Source organism: Tenebrio molitor, chromosome 5, assembly GCF_963966145.1.
Source record: "Tenebrio molitor chromosome 5, icTenMoli1.1, whole genome shotgun sequence".
NCBI classification, from domain to species: Eukaryota; Metazoa; Arthropoda; class Insecta; order Coleoptera; family Tenebrionidae; genus Tenebrio; species Tenebrio molitor.
The window spans coordinates 24,127,337-24,153,944 of record NC_091050.1 but is presented as its reverse complement, the minus strand read 5'-3'; the positions used below and the strand labels follow the sequence as shown (position 1 = coordinate 24,153,944).

General features: G+C 32.3%; 2 protein-coding genes across 3 annotated transcripts; one reads left to right on the top strand and one right to left on the bottom strand.

Moving 5' to 3' along the window:
- The first annotated feature begins 634 nt into the window (after nucleotides 1-634).
- On the top strand, nucleotides 635-4,297 carry LOC138131093 (cubilin). Its single transcript, XM_069047863.1, has 8 exons — nucleotides 635-2,077; nucleotides 2,124-2,266; nucleotides 2,326-2,585; nucleotides 2,639-2,747; nucleotides 3,307-3,426; nucleotides 3,478-3,582; nucleotides 3,884-4,003; nucleotides 4,059-4,297. The coding sequence occupies exons 1-8, from the start codon at nucleotides 687-689 to the stop codon at nucleotides 4,163-4,165; spliced, it is 2,355 nt and encodes a 784-aa protein (XP_068903964.1). The 5' UTR covers nucleotides 635-686; the 3' UTR covers nucleotides 4,166-4,297.
- A 23-nt stretch (nucleotides 4,298-4,320) lies between these two features.
- On the bottom strand, nucleotides 4,321-25,835 carry LOC138131094 (uncharacterized). Of its 2 annotated transcripts, none has more exons than XM_069047864.1 (4): nucleotides 25,692-25,835; nucleotides 14,955-15,109; nucleotides 6,775-7,033; nucleotides 4,321-5,116 (listed from the first exon to the last, which is right to left on the bottom strand). In XM_069047864.1, exons 2-4 carry the CDS (start codon nucleotides 15,082-15,084, stop codon nucleotides 4,948-4,950), a joined length of 558 nt encoding a protein of 185 aa, XP_068903965.1. In that variant the 5' UTR covers nucleotides 15,085-15,109; nucleotides 25,692-25,835; the 3' UTR covers nucleotides 4,321-4,947. The 2 variants fall into 2 exon arrangements, with proteins under 2 accessions (XP_068903965.1, XP_068903966.1); XM_069047865.1 differs by having other exon boundaries at nucleotides 6,775-7,030.
- Between the last annotated feature and the right edge of the window lie 773 nt (nucleotides 25,836-26,608).

The following is a 26,608-nucleotide window of genomic DNA, read 5'->3' as shown; positions in this document are numbered from 1 at the left end:
TCTGACTACCTACTCTGAGATTATTTTGGGTTGCATCCAGAGCTTGGTAGACTCGTACTCTTGTGTGAATCAGCCTGTAGGTATATGTATATGTAAATTATATCATATAATCACTTTTAACCTATAACAGTTAATTACATAATTACAAGGATCTTCAGTATCAGCGGTACCTAAAACAAATGTGTAAGTACTGCTGTAAGTAAGAATAATGTATTACTTTTCTGTTTGCTTTCGTGTAACCAATGTTTAAATGTGTATTTACATATTTACCAAAAAGGAAAGAAACACGTTTATAGAAAAATATAGGTACATTCTGCGGAAAGGAAAGCACTCAAAGAACAATCGTTTAATAAGTTTACTCTGTGAGCTAAACAAATCCAAGTACACAGGTAGATCAGATAACAAAGAAAAATCTGAGACACTCATCGAAATAAAGTGAAACCTCAAATCACCAAACAGGACGTGGTAAACCATTAGTATTTGTCCTAAAACTCTTGTAATTAAAGATATATAGATAATGGGTTACGTTGTTTAATTTTCTTTATCTCGTGACCATCAAACATCCTCAGGATGCTAACTTCGGCAATCCTTTGTTTAATTACCTGAAACTACCTAAGAAATTTAACCTCTCATAATAACCATTCATAAAAACACTTTGAAACAGTTCACACCTAGGTATCTTCATCATGTGCGGTATTTCATTAATTCTAGTTTTCAGTGCGGTTATTGTTGCAAATGCAAGTCAGAATAATACAAGTGCCAGAAACTTTAACAGTGATTGCGGCCAAGTTTTTACCAAGAGAGAATTTATTATAGAATCTGCACGCTATCCAAGCAACTATCCACCAAATTATGAGTGCTCGTATCTTGTCAAGGGCCCCACATGTCCCACACGTTTTACGCTGCAATTTATTGATTTCAGTTTAGAAGACTCTTTAGGCTGCTCCAAAGATCGGCTGGAGGTCGACACTAAGGATGCGCTTTGTGGTAACAAAATGGGCACAAAAGAGTATTTTTCTGAGAAAGGAACCCTCATTTTGAGATTTGTGTCGGACGCAGTTATCACCGGAAGGGGGTATCGCATTCTTCTGACACGCTCACCCTGTGAATCACAACAACCCCTTCCAACAACCACTCAGACAGTACCTAAATGGTACACAACCAACAACGAGGTCGAGTACACCACAACGAGTCGACCTGTTTATGACAAATCTAAAGGAAAATGTTGCCAGACGTCTTACAGTGTCAAAAAATTTACACTGACAAGTCCTAATTTTCCCTACAGTATGAGCACACCAGCAGAATGTGTTTACCACATTTACAAAACGAACAGAAAAATATGCAGATTAAGAATCGACGTACAATTTTTCTGGTCGGGACGACCCAGCAATAATTGTCCGGAGGGCTATTTGGAAATTGATGGAAAACGTATTTGTGGCTGTAAAAGCGATTTGAAACTCTTAATGTCGTTTGAAGGAGATTCGCCGAAAATTTTGCGATTTGTGAGTCGAGGTTACGAGAGAGACTCGTACAGTGGTTTTGTGATGGAGATTGTTCAAGACGAATGCCCGAAAAAATATGTACCAGAAGAATCTCAGAAAAACGCAACGGCTGAAAAAAAATTCAGGTTTTACAACGATCAGATCAACAGAATAGCTTGGCCTAACAAGTCTCACGAAACTGTAATCGAGAGGCTGCGCTTGATCAGTGAAAATACTGAAATTATTGACGATAAAAATGATTCGGACAGTCCTCCCCAACCGCAGATAGTCAGACACGTTTATTTCTTCTCTTATCCTGATTTAAACAGAATCCCTCGAGATCGCGAGGAAACTGAATATGTGGATATTTCCAGCATGGATTCTATTTTCGTTCAGGACAACGTCGACTACGGTTATTGTTTAAACTGGAACAGAAAGCAATTCAGTTCTTTGTCTTCGAGGAGCCTTCCTGTGTGCAAAATAAACGAAGGAAATGTCGCAGCAGAGAGGTGTGTCGAGTTGAATCAAGTCCGAGGTTCCTTCAAGAGTCCAGGATATCCTTTTTATTACCGAGGAAACATGAATATTTGTTACAGGTAGATAAAACCCATTCTTAAATTAGTTGACAGAATAATATTGCAGATTCAACAAGTTGCCAGGATATTGCAGCATCCGCGTCTACATGAAAGACTTTGACCTTCAGAATGGTGTCACCTGTGAAAACGACTATTTGCTTTTCGCAAACAAATTAAGATATTGTGGGAGTCGCTTGTCGAACACCATTTGTAAGTTTAATTGGATGTTTAATGTACCTTTAAATTGTCTAATTTGTTTGCCACTCCAGCGATTGTTGATCTACGGCACAAGCCACAGGAGCAGATGAATTTTGTCACCGATGCTTTTTACTGTGGCAGAGGTTTCTACGGTTCTTATGAACAGATACCCTGTCAAGATTCATCCTATCCAATCAATCCTACGACACCGCCTAATGTGCCCAAACCGATGACACCTTGCTCTAGAGAAATCCAGGACGAAATGTTTACTTTCGATGTTTATGACTACAATGGACCAAGTTGTTTGTTAACGATAAGGAAACACAGAGAGGTAAAAACATGTGCGAAAACTCAAACCAATATTGACAGAAAATCGAATTTTAGTATGTTTGTGCTGTAAAGCTCTACTTTGAGCAATTTGATTTAAATTGTCCAGCTGAATCGGTAGTTGCTGGTGGAACGATGTATTGTGGTCGTTTAACAGGAGAATCCGGTATTTTACTACATACAGGTTATTCACGAGAGATTTCCGATGAAAATTTCGTTATATGCAACCCAAAATACAAGAAACCCCTATAGAACTTGATATTTTGTTTAATTCGAAATAAATTAGCAATCCAAGTAGCTTGGCGAATAAGATTAATCATGACACTTTCTCTTTATTGATTAGGTATAAGCAAAACCAACAAACAAACATGGATGTTGCCTATTTGGAAATCGCCGTCTGTAAATAAATGCAGCTTGCATATGAGAATCGTATCCGTCTTCTCATCTTTTGTGTACATTATGAAAAAAGTCTTGAAAAATTAAGATTAGCTGTTAAAAATGTGAAAACATACATGACAGATAATATTGATATGACAGACAATAAGGGCCAGCAATCGTTGATTTAGTACATATTACTTTTTATAAATTTAGGAAGCTCTAAAGTCTAAACAATTGGAAATTCTAGTTTCGGTTGCATATAATAAAATTTTCATGGAATGTCCTCGTAAATAACCCTGTATACCTATTTTAATATTTGTCATTTTGTTAAATTATATTTCTTGCAGTGAGAATTGACTTTGATGAACGCCGAGATCTCCCTATAATTTACCGAAAATCTTCCAATATTGTTGGTGGTGGTCTTCGATTACGAATAAGAGGAGAACAGATTTCAGATGATTGTCCATGTTGGTACTTCAATATGTTGTATAAATATGTACATACATTTTAAATTTTAGATCCGGAAGTTCCTGCAGAAAGGCTAGTGAGTCCTAAGTCGTTAAGTGCCAAGAGTTTGGAAAATAATTCCAAATTTTTATTAAAAATAGATAGTCAATTTGAAGGTGAATATATTTTTTTTAATTCTATGTATGAGAACAGGAATAAAATATTTTGTGCTAAGCCCAGAGATTGAAGACAAAGACGAAGTCTCAATATAATTTTCTTAGTTCTTCTATGTCAAATTTTAACTAAACTGTTGCTATAGGAGTAAAATATTTCTAATACATATTGTAGTCTATAATCCACTTTTTTTGCATTTGGTGGTGCTGTCTTTTCATTTCGTTTATTTTTTTTACTTACATTTAATTAAAGTTGTCTTTTTCACCTAAGTTTTATGTCAAGAACATTAATTTTTTCTTTTAGATATATGTGGAATTGTTACAAACACCACGGAAATCAAGCTTCCCGACACATTTTGCGATTTTATAATGAGTAATCATAATAACGTGACAAATTGTTTACCATTGACGGAAAATTCATTAAGTAGGTAAAATAAAATGTTAAATTTGTCAAGCGACTAACAGTCATCTCTTTCCAGTCGTACCTACAGAATCTCAGAAGATAGAACTGAAAATCCGAGATGTTGACCATACTGAAGAAATTGAGTTCCAAGAAGTTGACTGCGATAAAATTATGCCTTCGTAAATCGTTTATCTGAATAATTGTTAGTGATTTAAATATCGTAACTTTTAGAAAAAATAAAAGTCTCCGTGAATTTATTTTTATTAACAATTTTCTGGAAGTTGGAAATTTATTATTAAATATATATAAACATGATTGATTTATTTATAATTTACATCATTACGCACATTAAGAATAAGTGTTATTAATTCATATAGTCACATTCATTCAAAGAAAGACAAATTTCTACAAACTAACAGTCTTAAAATCTGCTTATAAATAAGTAGAAAAAAGAACAAGAAGTAGAATGACTAGATAATTACGATTCAGCTTAATTCTTTACATGCATTCAATTGCCTTTGAACGATAACTCCCCATAACGATTACAGGATGTCCAAAAACCAAAATTTCTGATCAGCTCGTTATTACAATTTTTGTTAAAAGGCAACATGTGACGTATTGCATCAAATAAGTCTTCATTGCTTGTAGAAAAATTAGAATTTCGCTTTCAAAAGTCACGTAGTCAAGATTTGGCAGATTACATTTTTTTACATTACCGCATTTCAACAAAATTTTAATTGAAAAAAACAAGAAAAAAGCGTTTGAGGAGTATCGCAGTTGTATGATTTTCTCAAAGCCCTGCCACGAGCAACAAGGCTGTCTGTATGTCATGAAGAGAGACAGAATTAAACTGCTTCAATATAGAAAAAATACGGCTAACCGATGAGACGATCAAAGCGTTTGTCAACAATTTTTTAATACTGATGTCTTGTCTTCAGTCACATGTTAAGGTGCAATCGACAGATTTATCCAAGGAAACGTATGTTGGTAAATATAGCAGATGCTGGTCTCCTTCTGTTGCAGAAGTTGACGATTTGCCCTCTGTTGCCTTGACGAGCTTCATGCAGTGCCACCAACAGACGAAACACATCTTCCTTGGTTGGTTGACACAAATATCGGTTCTCAGCGTCGTATCTGAAACACAATTCAAGTAGAATATTGTCTTCTTGACGTATAGTTATTTACATTACAAGCTGCGAAACTTTACTTTTATGTGCGAGGTGTTTTTAAATGGCCGAGGCGAAGCGCAAGCGTATAGTCCTTGTATCTTCGTAAGGAATTCTGACTTAAGCCCTAAATAAACCGAACAAAGACCCTACGTAAAGAAATTTATTGTATTATTGTCATATTGTGCCTGTCAATCACTAGATGGTCTCCCACAAATATTTTGAGTACTACCCCAGGTAATTTTTTTCTCCGAGACCGCCTAGTGGTTGACAGGTACAATATTACAATAAATTTCTTTAAGTAGGGTCTTTGTTCGGTTTATTTATGACTTAAGTCAGAATTCCTTACAAAGATACAAGCACTATAGCCGAGGTTATTTAAAAACTCCAAGCACGTGAAAGAGCTTTCGCAGCGTGTAATGCATTAATCTTTTCATTCTCCCATCGACATTTAATAAAATACATCGATTCAGTGATTATAATAAAATTAGTATAAGCTGGCTTGTTTTTAACGTTACTTTAGTAACAATACAAAATAGTAGTTTATTTAATGAGTTCGTGTGTAATTTGGGTTTTTTTTTGGCATGAGTGGGCCATTTTAAAACGGGAGTGAAACGAGCGTTTTAAAGGGCCACGAGTGTCAAAAAAGGCCCAATTTACACACGAACGAGTTGAATACAACTTTTCTTTGTTCGACGAGTCACTTAAAGACTCCAAATCGCTTAAAATCTTTAAAATTAGCTTGACGTTTCGTTTTGACAATTTGTGACATTTATCAACATCCGTTCACACAGGAGAAAATTCTCAAATTCTGAGGGTGTCGAACACAAAACATTATTTTATGACATTTATCAAATATCGTTGTCGTTGAATACTTGGTCATAATTTAGTTTAAAATGCATTTCATTGAAGAAGCTGCATATATTGCGTTGCCGGACAATTCCAAAGACCGGTAGGTACAGTTGCGGAATTAAAATTTCGGGCACTATTGTCAATGTCATGATATAAACTCTAAAATAACCTTTACGTTAATAACCTTATTTTTTACTCTTGTCATTTGTCATTTGTGGCATAATAACGGGTAGGCAACATAGCAAAGCGATGATTTAATTACACTCAGTGCAACTAACTGAAATCTCAAAATTCAAAATTGATTGGGTGACTGACACAGAAAAGTTTAATTTTTGAATGTCAGTCATGATGACAGTAGAAGGTGCTTTACAGAGATTTTGTTGAAGTGACAGAAAAATAGTGCTCGAAATTTTAATTCCCCAACTGTACAATCAAGCTTATGAAAATTTCATTAAATGGTGTGCAACGAATGATGTTTTTGACATTTTTCCTTTTTTGTCGTCCAGGGCACGAAAGTTTTTCATAGCTAGCAACCGATCCCCTGGTATGTTTTACTTTCACTTTTAGTCGCCTAATTACAATAGAAAGTTACACTTACGTAGGGGGGAGAATGAAAAAGTTATTGGATATCACTTGAGGCTAAATTTTAATTAGGGTGAGTAGACATGAACGCTCTTTGTTAACCAATTACATTTTCTTATTATAAATTCCAAATTACTTCTTAATTTTAACACAATTTTGCTAAAAGATGCGCAACTTGTTCTAAACAATTACCTCGAGTTTTGTCGCTTCCATGGATATTTTCTGTAATATCGAGATCTTTTGAAAGGGATGCTGTTGAGTTCTTCAGTCTCCACGATTTCATTTTCAGGTATTTCATTCGGAATGCTTTCAGAAGAATGGTCTTCCACGTAAAGAATTGGACTTATGTTTTTAGGCCAAGGCTGGAGCAACACATTGGCTAACAGTCTTCCGAGGTGTTCTAATCTGACGTCTTCGTATTGATTTATGTTCTCTATTGTTGCTTCGTCTCCTTAAACCAAGAAAAACATTAAACATGGATACATTTAGATGTTTAGATTTATGTTTTTATTCAACTTCTAAATATTTTTTCCGCAGATCCCACATCTCCTTTGAAAGTTGCGTCAATGAGATGACATGGTTAAAAAATGTCAAACTGCGTAGAGGCAAGCGACGTAATTAAAGATCAAAAGACTTGTTTCAGAGAAAAATTAACAAATTAGTTGTAAATTAATGTTATATTAACTGAAATATAATATGACGTATGAATAACGTGTGATTTCACTTTAATCTTCAAAAGGCGCTTTAATCTCAAAGACGCCTTCTCGTAATATTGGTATAATGAAAGAGAGGTTTAAACTGTAGGCGTTTAAATAAAATATTCTCCTGAATGTAAAAGTTTGATGAAAATAAAAAGAGTAGAATTAAAACTGCTGCGATACACAGCTTGAAAAGTTAAGCTGATTTTATTTTAGACATATTGAAATGTTCCAATCCAAAAATGATATAAGTTATAACTATAGCAGATTCCCGATATTCAGAATTTTCTTGAAGGTGTGGGGAACAATTTAGTCAGATAATAAAAACAAATTGGAGTTTAGGGAGTTAAAGTCGGAAATGCATGTCAGTTCTTTCGTTAACTCAGCTGGATAATTTTTAATTGTTGTTTATGTTAGGCATGTCACAGTTACACTTCCGTTGTTTGTATCTGTTTTGGACGAACATAATTCATTATTCATTGTAACTAAACCACTTAAAATATTCATTTATCTTAGGCGAAGTTTCCGTAACGCGGTAAAAATATTTGTCAACGTTATGGATGGATCAACATAAATTTACTTTAAGATTTTATCTTTCATTTTTGCAAAATTTAGCATTTAGTGCTTAGCAATATGTTAATGCCAATTGCAAGTAAAAATTAATTGACACATTGGACATAGATAAATGATATGTTTATTCTCAGTAGGAACAAATCCCAATTACAGGAAAACAGTATACAGGGTATTTCACGAGTGAAAAAGAACCCGACGAATTTGAAAACGCAACCCACAATACATTTGCAAAGTTAAGGTGGATATTTGTTTTTTGATTTGACAGTTTCGAAAATTTTGACATGAAATTGTGAAAAAACGAAATGTTTTTGGAAAAATGTTTATTGTCTGCATAAACGCGCAACAGCAGAAGCATTTTATTACATTCGTCATGAATCATGTCTGTTTTCTCATCGTTCTAATACATTTTAATCGTAGTAGGTATGTATTTTAATTTTTTCGTAAATGTCAGTTATGGCAAATAAAATTATTGGAAGCAAAGCCATCGTGGATTTATAATTTGATTTTAAAACAATACGATATATAAAATAGATTGGGAAATGTATTGTGGGTTGCATTTTCAATTCCGCCGGGCTCATTATCATTCGTGAAATATCCTGTATATAGTCCATTTTTTTATTATAGTCCGATGAGCTTAGTCCGAATCAAGAAGTCGACATGACCTGTGTCTGGTTTCGACATTTGACAGCAGTGCATGGTGTTACCAATATTTGCTAACTAATAAGTAAAATATATTAAAAGTTGTTGAAACCGACACTAAAACAACTTAAACAACTAGGTTTGGACTGTCTTTCTTTCTTCCTAAATTTTGTTTCGGCAATGCCACGTAAGGTCAATGACCTTACACGCTAATAAGAAATTTGTTAATGTATGCTTCTGCCAGTGGATGCTGTTCAAGAAAGAGTTGCGTAGCTTTTCCTTGGCATCATACGGCGAAAATTTCAAGCAAAATTAAACAAAATTATCACAAATGTAGTCACGACCTAACCTAAAAATTTGACATCGCTAATGGAATAAACGTACAATTCGCGTCTTGCTCTAATCGCACATGTCAAAGCGAGATGCATAGTGGGACGGACTTAATAAAATACGTACAAAAATCCAATAGCTTGTTTTACATTATGTTGAAAAGAGATAGCAATATAACAGTTGCTCTGCTTATTAATTGATCCATCGGACTATAATTAAAAAATGGACTATACATAATAAGCACAAAGTAAAGTGAATGGTAAAAAAAACCAAACTGAATATTATAATTATAAATAAATCTTAGCTCAAGGCTTTCATAATCTCGTTAGTTCTACATTTGAACGTACATAGAATTTTTAAATAACCATCTGCACATTTAAAAAAAATTAGCATTTTCGTAGCAATAATCTGAAAGCTTTGATATTTCAATTTAAATGCATTTATTCAGCTTTATAAAGTTTTAGTTGTCTGCATTAAGTTTCATTTTAAACATGACTTGCAGTAGATTTTAATTAATTTTATAATTCAACATCCCGTTTTGTTAACAGTCTGTAAACACGCTAATAAAATATCTAAATTTGACTCGATTGGACTTTGAGGGCAGATTCATAACATTAAAGTTTAAATATAGAGTAATGAATATTTAATTAGAAAACGACAAATGAAGAAACTTGCGGAAATTTCTTTCTTTCTTAGAAGGTTCTGGTTATTCTTTTAGATGGTCGATTCTGCCAAAGATTTCTAACTTGCAAACGATAATGTTTCTGCATCGTTTAAAAGTTAAGATAAATGGCTTGACTGATCTCACTCTACACCAAAAACACATCATGGAAATGTGTTTAGTTTCACAAACAAAAAACTGAAAACTCAAACAATACGTGATGTGATTTGTTACAGTTTAGATTGGCAAGACTACAGACTGTCGACCACGTGCCGTTAAGATGTGCTGTACGATGCAGAGGATTCAATCGCCACTGTTTATCTAAGGATAGTGTTCAACAGCAAATTGTAAATTACGACGTTCCCCATTCTTATCCTCCTACGTTTATCGTAAATACACAGCGAAAATAAAAGTTATTAGCGGATACACCTGTGCTATTTCTGATCTCATTCATTTCAGCAATTTCATAGAGTAAAAACAGTAAAAAAATAAAGAATGTGAATGGAATCTGGAGTTGACATTGATATCAGAGCTTTTGTGGATAGTTTATTTTATAGAAAAAAACAATTTCTTAGTGCTCAAGTCCCAAGAAAATATTCTTATCTAACTGTGGTCTTTAAGATACTTTTAAAATCCGTATGTTCTCTTTCAGAGGTCAATTGGATTGATAGTTAGACACAGACGCTGCATCAAAATTCAGGACGAGAATATACCTTTAAACAAAATTTACTCCTCTTCAACCCAATAATCAGGGATTGTTGAAAGCAAAACAAAAAAAAAACCTTTTAAAAAATATCCCGGTTATTTTTTTTTGAAAGAATTAATCAACTAAAACACTAGTCGGGTATACCTACATATTTCTTAGGTTATTTTTTATAGAAGACTGCGCAAATAACCCCCTAAAGTAAATTTTGTCACAAACTTATTTCTCATATAACCATAGTCGTATAGTGTGCCCGGATTGAAAATTTTAAATAACCCCATTGATTTAGACAATTTGAAACGTAGGTTGACGGAGACAGGTTTATTTTTTCACGAAAAAGTCAAGTTTAGAATTGACACTTCTATGGTTATGAGTTATGTGAAAATAGCGAAGATCTGAGGTCTGAGGAACATACAGGGTCCTGGTCACGAGAGACTTCCGATGAAAATTTCGTTATATGCTACCCAAAATATAAGAAACCCCTAGAACTTGATATTTTGTTTAATTCGAAATAAGTTAGCAATCTAAGTAGCTTCGCGAATAAGATTAATCGTGACACTTTCTCTTTATTGAGGTTATGAGCAAAAGTTAATATACTCGTACATGTGAAAACTGACAGATGATACTGACATGACAGACAATAAGGGCCAGCAATCGTTGATTTAAGTATTACTTTTTATAAATTTACGAAGCTAGAAACTATTGGAAATTGTAGTTTCGGTTGAATATAACGAAATTTTCATCGGAAGTCTCTCGTAAATAACCCTGTAGATAATTAATTATTAATCTTCCTTTATCGGTGTTTCCATTTACTGCGTGTCACAAAACTCGTCTTTCCGGATTATGTCAATCTAGGCTCTAATGGAATTTTTTTGTTTTGGTGACGACAGGTTATGATAACTACAGAATTGTCCGGCAATAATGGGATGAAAGACTGAATATACATAGAATGCAAAGGGTAGAATGGTACACACCAATTATTGGAGGAATCGTGATGTGCTTGGTTAGTATTCATCAGAGGCAGTTTAACAGCAGAACCACCGAATCACCGAAATTCTCCAAGCAATTGTTAGACCGATATAATTTTTCTGGTTTGCAAATTCTTGACTGACCGGCGAGTTCGGCGAGTATGTGTCGGATGCGATAGTATTGGTCGAACTCTTCAGCTTCTGCCATTTGCATTGCAGACCTGGGAGCGCTTACAACAAGAAGACATAGATATTTCGGTCCATGTCTTGAAGAGTTAGTGTTCTGTGGTTGATCAACTCATTATTAAAATTTTGTAATGTATGTCAAAATAAACAAATCTTTTCAGAATATTTGTTGAAAAATGTAATATGTACTACTACATTAAATAGTTTCTATTCAAAAATTATGGAAATACATTTTTAATTTCAAACAAATATGAATTCCGAATTTTTTGTTGAGGAGTTTATAAAGGGCCGTTTTTTATAGCAGATGTTAAAGTGTGTTTTAAAATGGCCCACGCGTGCCAAAAAAGGCACAATTTACACACAACTGTTATTTTTTTTATTACCTTAACAACGGTCATACTAACGAGATTTTAAAACCTGACACTTTTAGTAATGATGGTTTAATAATAAAATACAAATGCTATAGAAAAAAATACAATATTATACACGACGATAAAATTTAATTATCTTCTCGAGCATAATAATTAGCGTCTCGACTAACAGCTCTTTCACAATGGCGTTAACGTTTCGTCGATGTTAAAACGTTAATGTTAACGTTAGATCTAATTACATGTATTTCAGTACTTTTTATAAATTATTTCCGTTGGCTAATGTTAGAATGTAACGTTAAGAATCCAGAAGATTTCTAGAACTAACGTTAACGCTAACAATATCATGCAACATTAATTTTCATCATAACGTCATTGTGAACGGTCCACAATGAAATACATGTAATTTTGAATTTCTAGATCTAAGGTTAACATTAACGTTTTAACATCGACGTAACGTTAACGCCATTGTGCATGGGCCTTTACGCCTCGACGGTAAAAAACACTCTCGAAGATAAAATACAATTTTAGCTTCTTGTATAATAAATATGTAACTGTTTTTATATGACATAGGTAAATTAAAATCTGGTCAAGAATGCTTTGTCACAAGTTATGTTTATTTTTCGTATATTGTAGGTTAAATAGGAAACCTTGTACGTAGTTAGATGTGTAGTTTGTTAACATAAAAGTTACCCAAGTTATTAGTATTGTACTTGGGAAAATAAAATAACTGAACGAAAATCATTTAATTTTTGAGAAATTCTATTTGTATTGTTTAACAATAAAAAAGAATTTTTATCTTCAAGCGGTCGAAAATCGCGTCTTTGTGTATCTCTATAGGAACAGTTGAAGTGGCTTTTTTTTGTAACTCGACTTGAAACACTTGAAATCCTAGGAGTTGAAATGTCTACAGGCGGTTAGACCGAGTCAAATGTAAGATTTTCTAAGATTTATTTATTAATAATTACACGAAATATTTAATAATGAAATAAACCCTACTAAAAAGCTTCCAAAAAAAAACAAATAACGAAATTATTATACAATATTTTACCGATGGCACTGTGGTGTAGCACGAGTCACCCATGTGCATAGATGACAGATGTTAAAATAAAAAATAGCAAGATGGCCATTCAACGTTAAAAAGTAAACTTTAGAATTTGGTATACTTAGCTAAGACTTATAATCAGAATTATACTGTTTATTTCTAATTAAAAAATATCGATAAAACAAATTAAGTAAGGTAAATACTTTACAATAAATCTTGCAACTATTGTCGGAAGGTATTATCGTAGGCGCCGAAACAGTTTCTTCATTGATTCACATTTTATGATAAGATATATGGTTAATATCATTTACTAATTTAATATTATAAGTAAGTAATTATGCATTAGTTCATATTAACTGGTGCATTAATATTGGTTTCCCGTAAATGTTCTAGATCGCATTTTTACATCATTTGTACTATGTAGCACTATCCCACCTCCACCCGGCGGCACGGCAATTTTGCCGGAGTACATACACTATTACGGATATTACTATCAAGTAATAGTGCAGTGCTTATCAACATAATTACCGGCGTCTCGCCTCCGCATTTTGACTTTGTTGTGTATTATGTTCTGTGTCAATGTTAAGGAACTTCCTCACGATGTGACATGAGTATAATAATATACCTTTTTGAATTTCAACTACCAATGTGTTACCTAAATCCAGAATTTTTAAATTTTTAAAAAGAGATTGCGGTACTATTCCCGTTGCTGAAATTACAAGTGGTAAAATCGAAATTTTTTCTAAACACCAAAGATTTCTCATAGCAACGGAGAGCTCTAATTATTTATTAATTTTTGTGTTATATGTCTGTGTTATATTATGTGAATTTGGAACAGCTATATCTAAAAGATATGCTTGCTTTTCTTGTTTATTTAAAATTATAATGTCTGGTCTGTTATGCTTAATATGAATGTCAGTTAAAATTGTTCTATCAAAATATAACTTGTAACTGTCATTTTCCAAACAACTTTCTGGTGTATAACTATAATGTGGTTGTGTATTCTTTAATAAATTGAATTTAACAGCTAAATTCATGTGTATAATTTTAGCGAATATATCGTGACGTTTTTTTATATTCGCTTTGAACCAAAACGGTGCAAGAAGAAATGATGTGTTCAATTGTTTCCCCTTCAGTTCCGCAAATCCTACATTTATCAATTATCGATTGTAAACCGCATATGTGTTTTTTATAATTTCTTGTATTTATAACACGATCTTTTATTGCAAATATAAAACCCTCCGTCTCAGGGTGAATATTTGATTTCTTAAGCCATGCATGAGAGGCCTGAATATTAACTTCTGGTTGTTCCAGTTCTTTAAAGTATCTCCCATGTAAAGACTTCTGTTTTATATTTGCTATAGTGTCAGGCATATTTGGCTTAACAATATCTATGTAGTATCATTAATACCGTCAGATCATTTAAATTTATAATTAAAGTTGACTATGACTTTAAAATTAGATTGGCAATACCATTGACATCTGGATTTGGTGTGTCAAAGTGGCGCTTCAAAATTCACTACAGAATATGAAACTTCGAGTTAACAGTTGTATCAAACACCTGTCTTGAATACAACTGTTAACTCGCCGTTTCACATTTTATATTGAGTTTTAAAGCGTCATTTTGACAATTCAAATCAAGGTGTCAGCGGTGTTGCCAATATAATTTTAAAATCATAGCCTCCTCTAATTATAAATTTAAATGATCTCACGGTACTACTGCTACGTAATTTACGCATAAATTGACTACGGTAATACTTCACTGTAAATGTAACAAAACTAATCTGAAATATTTTCGCCTGTTTAATCTAACTTTGCTAAATAGATGCCAGTTCGCTATTGACATTGCAGAACACATATTTGACCAATGGATATTTTCATACACACATAAAACAAACTCAAGACATACTTTTACTTGATTAACAATTCAAATGATTGTAAAAATGAATAAATTCAAGTGATATTCACCTTCTTGCTATTAAAGCAGTAGTTGTGAAATATTAATTGATGTCATTCTTTGGAAAGATATTTCCGTTAATACTTAGGATAATAGCGTATCTGATAATTCAGTTTCATTTCCTTTGTTATTGTGTTATAGAAATCAACAATATAGCCGTAACCACTCTAAATGCACACATTCCTTATCTTTGGTTTAAATTTCAGATACAAACAACCCACACATAGGGACGTACGCAACTCACCGATTTTATCTACGCTCTGATGTATGTCTTCATCGACCAGGTTTTGGGGTACACTGATGCTGTGAAGAATTCCAGTGGTAGTTACTGCGTATCTTATCAGTAGTAAAAATATCACGGCATACCATCCCATCTTGACAGAACAGGTTTTCAAGTAACTGAAAAATTAATGGCACTTGTATCATAATATACTAATTTTGTTTTATCCATGTTTCAAATATTAAATTTCAGAGTTTTCGAAATGGTTAAAAATTAATCAGTTATAATCGCAGTGTATAAACAAACTATATAGGAAAGTATTATGCCACATTGCTAGTTAGGTTCCAAGGCATAATTTTTTTGACAACTACACAACCGTGGAACGTGTCACAGGAAGCGTCTACAAATGTAGAAAACATCCAATAATTACAACAGGGCATTTGTGCATACAATACAAGTGTAGAATTTTCTCCTGTGTGAACTCGTAGGTCTTTAAAACGCTCGTTGCATTCGCGTTTTGGCCCATTCATGCCATAGAGAGCCCAATTTACACACGACTCGTTGAATAATATACTAATTACAAATGGAAAATTTTATAATTGCGTTAAACAATGACACGCTACGACACTTTTTTTAACGCAAATGCGTGAAAAAATTAACCGCTATGGCACATTTTTTAACGCTTCTAGACAGACTCAAAAATCACATATTTCATGAACGCAAATTAAGGAAAAATCTTGCACTTTTTTTGAGGAACGTGAAAAATACTACATTATTTAACGAGTTTCACTCGCGTTTTAAAGGCCGACGAGTGTTATGAGTTGAATACGAGTCTTATGACGTTTTTTTGTTCGACGAGCCCCTTAAAGGCTGCAAATCGCTTAAAATCTTTAAAATTGATTTGAAGTTTCGTTTTGACGAGTTGTGACATTTATCAAAATCTGTTCACACAGGAGAAAATTCTCAAATTCTGACAGTGTCGAACAAACATTTTTTTTTGATTTCCATCATGTGTGTATCCTTATTGTTTCATTAATAATTTGCTAAAAGTTTTCAAATTTATTTGTTATAAAGCTTTTAATGTTTGTACGTTTTTGTGTAATATTACCCAGAGAAAAAATTATTATTCGAATAATTTAATGGAATTGAAGGTATTAACAATATGCCATAGTAATACTAGTAATATCGGTTGTTCATTTAATATTAACAGGTATCTTCGTTATTATGGACATTATGGAATCCAAACCTTGCTCATGAGTCATGACGTGATGAAGCGAGTATTGAATGGGATGCCATCAGGAATGCGACAAATAAATTTTACAAGAAGGCTCGGTGTTAATCCTCGTTAAATGTTTGATATATGTAGTGAAATTGGTGATGTTTTTAAATGAAAAAAAAGACGTCTCAACCAGCCTACAATTTCTGTTTCTCTTTATTTTTGTTGTTTTGCACCACAACTGCGTTTAATGTTCAGGAAAGCGCACAAGAGGGTGTTAGTTCCGATATTTTAAGTTCAGAAGACTGTTGGAGGTACTCCATTTAACTAGATGCAGGCGAGAAAACTGAGAAAACTTACGGGTGCAGAAACATGAAATAATATACGAGTACATTAAGTAAACATTTTTTGCCAACGATTTAGACCCTAATATGAGAACAATATGAGAATAAAATGGGTTTATACCTTTAGATTAATTTTTGTACGGATGAAATTGGACGTATTAATACTGTTATGATACTATTCATACCATAGATGCCTACCAGCGTCAAATTAATTGTTGCATTGCGATTTTATTAATAAACGGAAATTAAGTTGTTAAGTTGTACAGGCTGTCCCGGAACTGCATCCCCAGAGAAAAAAGGGAGTATATGATAACTTAGATTAAATTTGACAAATGTAATGTCAGAAAAATTTTATAAAATTAATTTTTTTTAAGGATGAACTGGAGTAACAATCTCAGCAAAAAGTTGCGGAATTCTTATAATGCTATGAAACGTTTATTACGAGAAATTAATATTTGAAAAAATAGTTTTTAATTTTTGGAAACGAATTGTAATGAGTTGCAAGTAAATTTTGTGTTTATTTTCTTGATATTTAGATAATTACTTACATGTGATTTTACAATCTTTTGACTAAGACTGTACGTGAAAGTAAACAAAAGCACACTGAATTTCAATTTTCATTGATTTCTGTTAAAGTTCTTAACATAACTGCAGTAAAACGTGCGATATGAGTGTAATGTTGCATACCGACGTCAATTATATGCATTTTGTTCACTTTTATTGAAATTAAAACAGATACATAACCTCAAAAACCGTGTTTTTCCACATGTAATTAGCGATTACAAGGAAAATCCTCGACCAACTTTCTTTGTAAATTCATTAGAAAATTCTACGACATAGATACTTTATGTGTGAAAAATTTAAGAAAAATTGGCCTTTTTAAAATATGTTTTTTATCAATTTTTATGCGACTATTGCTCCATTTCTCATAAGAACACGTGTAAAATATCCAGAAACTTTAAAAGGTAATGGGCCGTATGATTTCCCTTTCATTAAAGTTAAAGAACATCGTTAAATTGTTTTGTCTCTATCTAACATAGTGCTTGGCATATACTCTCACTTTGTCTAATCAATTATTTAGCTAATGAAGGGCTTAACGAATGGGAAATCATACGGCCCACTAACTTTAAAATTCCGCGACCAAAGTACTTTAGAATGGATGAAAGGACTATTGTACCAATTTTAAGCAAATTTCGCCATTTTTCAATGTTACTCCAGTTCATCCTTAAATCCATATAATCGGTAGGTAAAATATAATGTTGGCTGCATCACAAATTTCGTTAGGCTCATTATTATTCGAGAATCATCCTGTATATACTTCTCTGATGTTTATGATGTGCTTTTTGATAATGAACCTACGTATATAAATTATTTTGCAAAAATTCTGTTGTTTACTACGAAATAGCTATTTATGTAATAAGTACATAATATAGGTCTTTGTGGACGAGCCCTATAGTTTATGGCAGAGCGAGCTTGCGAGCGAGGCTAATAAATAGGGCAAGTTCACAAAGCCTAATTATGTACGAATTACATACAAAGCTTTATGTTCGATTGTGAAGTTAAGTTTCTTTTAGATACAAAATTAATAGATTCTAAAAATTACGATAATTTCGAAGTGTTCTGTTTTTGTTTCTGTGGTTACGAAATTATTTATTACTATTTATTTGAAAGCGAACAGTGTTTGTGTTTGAAATACGAACTGAAATCGTCTTTATTTCTAGTTGTAATAATGAGCAAAGTAAGTGAAATTGCGGCAAAAGCTAAAGAATCTTGACTGGAAAGTTTTCTATTCATTCTATTCATTCCTGATTTAAATAAAATCAGGAAAATTTTGACGTTTATTTTGAAGTAATACCCAAAATTGACAAGCGGCCGTTTTACTATCTTTATGGACTAGTCCATAAGCAGATAGTTTGTGGACACTAAACGATATCATAAATCATGAATTATAATACAATCGAACATAAAAAAGTTTTCGATACCAATTATGTTCGGTATGTTAGAAGGACAATTCTTTTTTTACGTTGTTTGGGTTTAAAAATTCAAACACTGTTTGGAATTTTAATTAAAAATCCTGCGAATAACAGAATTACCAGCTTTTCTCCGCTAACTGCGACTGTACCTCTTGTTTTATAGAAACTGCATCAATTGAGTGAAATGCTTTCGTAAAATCCATTTATTGGCTCCAACATTGTTTTTCCATCTAAAAATAACTTTCACGTACACTTTTAATTCGTAATCAGATAATTCAAATAAAATTTTTGAACATTTGTAAAATGGTTCGTGTTCATACCTATCACAATCGTTAAGGAAAGTGATAATTATTTAATAGTATTTATCTAATCCCGTGGGATAAATGATACTTGTTCCACTAATTTTGAGTGGGATAAGAACTTCATTACCTCACGCATTTTCATTACCTCACTCAGTGAGGTAATGAGTTTCATTACCGCACTCAGTGGGATAAATGAGTTTCATTACCTCACTCAGTGGGATAAGTAACTTATTATTTCACTGGCGAAAATCAATAGATAAGATTTATTTTTTTAATTTGGGGCGGTCTTAGATAAAATTTTGTACATAGCACGTGGGCTAAAGCATATTACAGGAAACTCGTGTGATTACAGATGAACTCGGACTAACGCCCTCGTCATCTGCAATTTTCACACCCGAGTCCTGTAATATTGATTTTATGCCACTAATTATGTAAATAACTATTTCATTTATCTGCACATTTTGATTTTTAATAAACACTTCTTGAAGCTTTTACAAATTTCTTAAGTTAAGTACTCACTCACACATGTTAAACAATTAATGTATGCACATGTCAAAACATGTTAAATTATACGAGTATAATTAATATATTTTTAATTTATTGAAGCAATACGTACTTTTAAATTTTAATGGCACTTTTAAATAGGGAATTCACTTTGTGCAGAAAATTAATTAGTTTGCTACATTTCTTAAGATGAAAACTGCAAAGTATGAACTCTGAAGAAATATTTTCTTTGTTTCCCTTAACTAATTTACGGTTTCAAGCGGATTTACTGAAGTATTGTCAACCCCTTTACTTTAAATGGCATGGTACATTACTTGTTGATTGAGACATAGTTTACTTTTAAAATAAATATACTCGTAAAATTCCTTTCCAATTATAATTTACCAAAGTTGAATTTATTCCGTACATTTTGCTGTCGACTCAGAAATTATTATTTACGATAATCATAGTCCCCTTACGCAATGAATTTAAGTTTGATACATTATCTGTTTCAGATAAGAATATTTAAGAAATAATTTTTGTTACCTAGGGGATACTGATTTGTTAAAGGTTTCTTATAAAATTTTACTGGATTTAATTTTAATTTCGTGTGACATTTCATCATTTGGAACTCATTACATTCGTTTATGACAGGCAATTGAGAAAACAATTAAATAATGCTGTGGGATAAAGCATGACCTTTGTGGGATAACCCTAAATAAATAACCGGTGTCGGATGCAATCAGCCATCAATCACCACCTGTTGAGTTCTTGCTCGATTCCATCTAGTTTCTCTATGGTAATTTACAAATTAATGTAACACGATGGAATATTGAAGCATCAAAATGACATTTTACAAATCAGATTTCACAGATCCCTCTCAAATAATAATAAAAAAAAATGTTGATTTATGTATATTTCACACTTTTGAAGAAAGATGTGGTATTATCCGCTCTAAAATGTATCCGCATTTTAATTTCAAAATTTTCACCGTTACATATTATTGCAACTAATCATCCACGTATGAATATTTAGAAGTTATAATATTATTTCCCTATAATTTGTTTCTGTTAATTAATATGCTGTTTTGTTATTAGTAGGTACAGTAGCAGCGTTTAAATTTTCACTTGTAATACGATGAGTTCGCAGCACGAGTCGAATTCGAAAGCGCCGTTGACATGAGTAACACCACCGTAAAAATGATCTGCATAACATTGACTACGAATCGTATTTGGAGGACTATTTTTAATGAATCAATTCCCTACAATTTTTTTCAGGTTTTTAAATTGTACATTTCAATTTGCTAGAAAATAATATTTCTGTTAATTTTTCGCTGTAAAATAAAGTTTAAATAAAGGGGTCTATAATTTTTTCCGTCTTTTGTTGAACATTATTTTCAATCATTCATCTGGCATGCATTTGTTTCCTGAATTCATAATTTTATTAATTGAATGATGACGACTGGGCTTTATATGCATATAGATGTGTTAATATGTTACTGTGTGTTAATAATTTATTAATGAGTGTTTGTAAAACTGCTTTTAATAAGTTGTTGAGAGTTTAATTTAATTAGTTTGTTAAGTTTGTTTACACAATTTTAATCCCTTCGTAATGCAAATTTAATATTTATTAAATTGTTTAATAAATACATAGACGATTATCGTATGTACTATTGCGAGCAAAAAAAGTGGGACATCAACGTCATTGTCTTGACTTTTAATGTGAAATAACCGTTATCTGATTCTAACCCTATTTTAAATTGATTGACGTTGTCATTAAGTAGCTAGTGTAGGTTGTAAGTAAGCACGTAGTGAATATTTATTTAATGCAAAATCCTAATCAAAATCTACCTTTATCAAAAGAAGAGGGCATTTGTAAAAGGAAAATAGGCGTATAAAATAAATTTTCAAACTGTCAGCTAGAATAGTGTCAAAAAAATGACAATAAAGCTTGAACTACATCGAATTTTTCAAAACTGATAGAAATTTGATGTCCCACAAAAATATTAAATTAAGTATGCATTCTAGTAGCCCTGTATTATTCTAGTTTAATGTTATGAAACATTCTACATGAATAAAAAAAATATGTTAATTCGTTAACGAATGAACATGTTATACATATAACGTAATATTTCCACCGATTAATTATCTTACTTTATCAATGAAAAATCTAAATTGAGAAAAATAGGTATATATCGGGTGTTCATTTAAATGTCCCGTCAAAGTTGACGTTGAAGAGTCAATTGTGACCGCACCACGGATTACGGATCATGGATCAGCTGTAACTTCATTTTTTGTATTATTTGTGTTAATGTGCAGAGTGACGAGTGGTGTGTTCACAATCGACTCTTCAACGCCAACTTTGACGAGAAATTTTCAGATATTTTAGTTGAAAGGCTCGTAGAGTAAACTCAGACATTTTCTTCAACTTTTTTATACAAAGGATGGCTCATTATGTATTGTTTCTGACATAAGAAACGAAACAAAAATACCACGAACAGTACTTTGTCAGCAGTAGGTACCCCGTCTTGCGTTTTAGCATTAGTTGTCAGCATTGTTCTGATACAAGAAAATATTAACTGTCCATTATGTGTGGCTTTTCGGTAGTACAAAAATGGTCACACTAAAAATTGACATTACACTTATTACATACGTACAGAGTGATTTATAATAGGTGTAAAAAACTTTGACATCGTGTTCGGAAAATTATTTTAAGATAAAAGTGTTATAAGAATATAGGTCCTATGTATTTTGTTTATTTAGAGAACTATAGCTGATTTAAATTTTTATTGAAATAATTATGAAAGTATAACTTTAAAATATAGTAGCCATGGAAATAAACAACATGATTTGTAAAACAATTATAACTAGTTGATAGTTGTCAAAATCAACGAGTTTAGTGTACCTAGTTGAACATGCAGATATTATTTATCAGTATGGGTATTGTGATGGTAACGGTCCTGATAGATGTTTTATTGGTTGGCCCCCAAGATCTCCCGACTTAAATTCCTGGGATTTTTTTTCTTTGGGGCCAGTTAAAGTGTTTTCAACAACTGTTTTTTTTTCTTTTATAGTCATTTATTTTTCTAGTTATTTATTTTTTAAAGTTGTACTTTAATAATTATTTCAATAAAATTTAAATCTGATGTACATCTGTAAATAAGTAAAATATGACCTATATTTAAAGTAACGCTTAAGGTATAAGATTATATGGCAGCACTAAAATTATCCCAATAATGGAAACCAATATTGGCGTTAAGATGGTTGTCTCGTCTCGTGCAGCTGCATCCCTTTTTCTTGGTTCAGGGCAGGGATTAAAAATTTGCGACAGAACATGTTTTTGATGTTTATTGTAAATTTTGTGATTGTAACGAAATTCTCTTTAGTACTTTGTGTCTTGAAAACAGTAAAGATGATTTGTAATAGTATTGTATACTTAATAAATAAATATAATTTCATCGGTACGCATTTGTTTTGAGGCCGGCTCTGGAATTCACAACAGAGAATTGCTTGAAGCATGATTTATGGTTGGGCTGACCGCCTACTGCAATTGCGACAAAAGGGACGTTTATCTCCGGTCAAATACTTTTAAAGGGCCATATAATCTTATACCTTAAGCGTTACTTTATACAGGGTTATTCACGTAAGATGACGAGCCCGACCAGGTAAAAATGATAACCCAAAAGACAATTCACAAAGCAATCTCGATCCTTATTACATGATCAAAATGCACATAAAACATAGACAGCTTTAACCGTCAGACTAATGAATTTCAACTTCTGAGAGAAAAATACCTCTCTCAACAAAGTATAATTTAATAACAATAATAAGCAATTAAAATCACAAAATTAACGAGTAAGTAGGATCTTATAGGTTCTCTTACCGTTCAAAAACCTCTTCAAATTCTAAATATGAACGAAAAATGCAGTGACAAACTAGAAGAAAGTAAAGCTGCGCTTAGAGTTTTATAAGTGCATCGTTTCACTTAACCATATCAGAGAAGATATTGAATCAATCAAGTAAAAGTACCAATTTATACTTTTATGTCACTACGTCATGAAATTTTATCGCACGATAATTAAAAAAATTAGATAGATATATCTACTTCTGTACCTCAGGAGTAAAAATATTTTTTTTTAGAAAATCTTGATTTTTATCCCAACTGTTGGTGGTAAAAGTTTGGAAGTCCTCTTCTATATTTATTTTATTGTAAGATTTTAACTAATAAAAAAGAGGCTGTTTGATAAAAAACGCCTCAACCCATAACTTTTTTATTTATTACCCGATTTCAATGAACAAAAAAACTAAAGATATGGTTTTTCATGCACTACAAAACAGCCATAAAATATACTTTTTTGGTGTTATCTTCAATAGCTAACGATAGTCAACTTTTTTTTTTAAATGGACACATGTAGTTTTTTTAGGCTCAGTCTGGTAAGGTTTATTTTCTGAATCTAATGATGTATTGAAAGTTATCATTTGGTCCATAGTTAACGGAAAAAAAAATAATTTTTTTTTCGTGGTTCAGCTAATTATGAAATTTTTAAGAGTCCCGTGAAAAACAATCGGAATACAAAGTGCGGTAAATGTCATCCAAACGTCAGCTTAGAAATTTTCATCTGCTTTTTTAAACTTTTTTTATTTAAGTATAAAATAACAACATTGCCAGTCATGCAGGATAGCAGTCATTTGACTATTATTTTATATTCGAGTGTAATGAAAAACGTAATTAGTCAAAAACAAAAATTTAATAGGCAAAATATAGCCTAAGGGAGTCCGTTTCAGCTCAGGGACGCGAGGGTCGCGGGTTCGATTCCGACCCAGGGCGAAATTAAAAAAAAAAAAAGGCTATATTCTGTCTGGTGATTCGGAAGTCACGTTAAGCCATTGGTCCCGGTCTATTGAGTTGGTCATCATGCCCCTCATAGATTTGTAAACCAGTCCTAGACTGTGTAACAAATTTTTTTTTTTTTATAATAATAAAATAAAATTTTATTTTTAATAATTCATGTTTTCCAAGAAAATAATAATAAAACACCTCAAGATTGCACCTGAAAATTTTCAAACTGACACTTCACATTTGTTGCTATTTGTATTCCAATTGTTTTTCACGGTTTACTTGAAAATTTTATAACAAGCTGAACCACAATTAAAAATTGTTTTTTTTCACTTAGCTATGGACCGCATGATAACTTTTAATACATCATTAGATTCAGAAAAAAAAAACTCTACCAGACTGAGCCTAAAAAAACTACATTTGTCCATTAAAAAAAAAGTTGACTATCGTTAGCTATTGAAAATAACGCCAAAAAAATTTTTTTTCTAGAATTGATTAAAAAAATTGAAATTCACGCATAGTTATCTCGTTATCTGTGCCTGAAGTGGGTCATTTTCTAACGTGTATTTTTTTTTGCATTGTGAGTAAGATCGAAACCATAGAAACCATACAAAACAGTGTGTGAAATGCAATTTCACGCATACGACTATTTCTGTTTTTCATTTCACGCCCTGTTTTTTATTAGTTACCTAGCAACATGGTCACTGCATTGAAACTTCAGAGTTCCTTCAAAAATTTGAATTTTTAATTTCAATTTTTTGAATCAATTATAGAAAAAATATTGTTTATATTTCGTGCGCGAAGATGTTTTTGTGCATTCAAAGGCTTATACTGCCTCGACCTTCGTCTCGGCGTAAAAGACCTTTTCATGCACAAAAAACACTCTCTTCGCGCACTTAATATAAAAATAACTATTTCATAAAATTTTAACTTTTAAGTAGAGAGACTAAAAAATAAAATATTGTATGCACCACGGGAGATATTCATGTTTTTCTCCTCGGTTGACTTATAATTCCTCGGGCCAAAGGCCCTCGGATTATAACCACGTCAGCCTTAGGGAAAAATCATGTTCATATCTCCCTTAATGCATAATAGTTATACCTGAAGTAGATAACAGTTATACTTGAAAATATTTTGGGTAATTTTTTATGCATAACTGTGTAAAAGTACTAAAAATGCCTTACACGATCAAATATTGTTAGAACTAGCGACTATGTAACTTTGCAAAAACTGAAAAACTAGCAATGGATAACTTCTCAGTTTCATGTTCTAAAAGAAGCATATAAATTAACTGAATAAAAATATTTTATTTTGTGTAAACAAGTGGAATTTTTAGTATTCCTTGGTTGTATATATTTTTATAACTTTTTTCAAACACATTACAATGTTTAAAAGTACTAAGAATTAAATTTCGTGCTTCATAAAAAGACACTGCCATATTTCAACTGGGTTGACGAACGATTAGTCTATAATTAATTTTTAATTGAAAATGAGGATTCTTCTAAAAACAAATATTTTTCTAATTAGAAGAATCCATATCAGTGTTATTGCAACCCACAGTTTGTTGAACGTGTAAACATTGACGTATAACATTTACTTATCCTTACTTTTGCGACACGGGCCAGGAGTAAACACACTCACTCGCGTAAAGTGTACGTTTAAAACAGCACGAACAAACTTTTCAGCTTTCAGCAGTTCACGGTGTTGTGGTAGAGTTACGCCTATATGTTGGGTCTTTTATACTTGGCTGATGCGCACTAGAATATTATGTGGGTGCCGGGAGAAGTGCCGCAAATAAATGATTTAACTTCTTGCCGTAATATGAAATGGCAACAAGTTATCTGCAAACTATCCAATCATAATCTATAATCGTACAGATTAATTGTTAATTGTTCAATAACATAAGAAGAGGACGGAACTAACCACACAGGGTGTAGCTAATTTTTGATTTATGGTGATGAACCCAACTTTAATTAGACAAAGTGTTGTCTGGAAAATGAAATTTATTTCTTTTCGACTGCATTTGGTTAATTCGCAGTTTAATTAACTTTCTGGTTTATGAAAGACTTTAATTACTTTAGCATATGATCTACATAAAGTTTCGACGAAACACAGCCTTGTGGAAAAAAAACTAAGTTTCACGTTATTGCATTATTAACGTGTGACTCGAAAGATTCACTCAAGTGGAAATGTCAACAAAAAGAAGGCAACTTCGAGATGAGTTAATTAAGAAAGAAATAAAAAATTTACCACATGTTAAACACGAGGCCGGCTAACAAAAAGTTCATCGCGGATCAAGAGGATTTCTTCTGGAAAATGAACGCCCACTAGATTTCTGAGAAGATAATTTAATAGGGTAAAACTAGCAGGAATATAAACTTTTAATTTAACTTAGCTTGGAATGAAATTAATTCAATAAATAATTGTTAATGCGATATTTAAAATCATATTTTCACACAATGATGTAAATTAACCCAATTATAGACCTACGGAGTGAAACAATACCATGCCTTTGATTATAGCA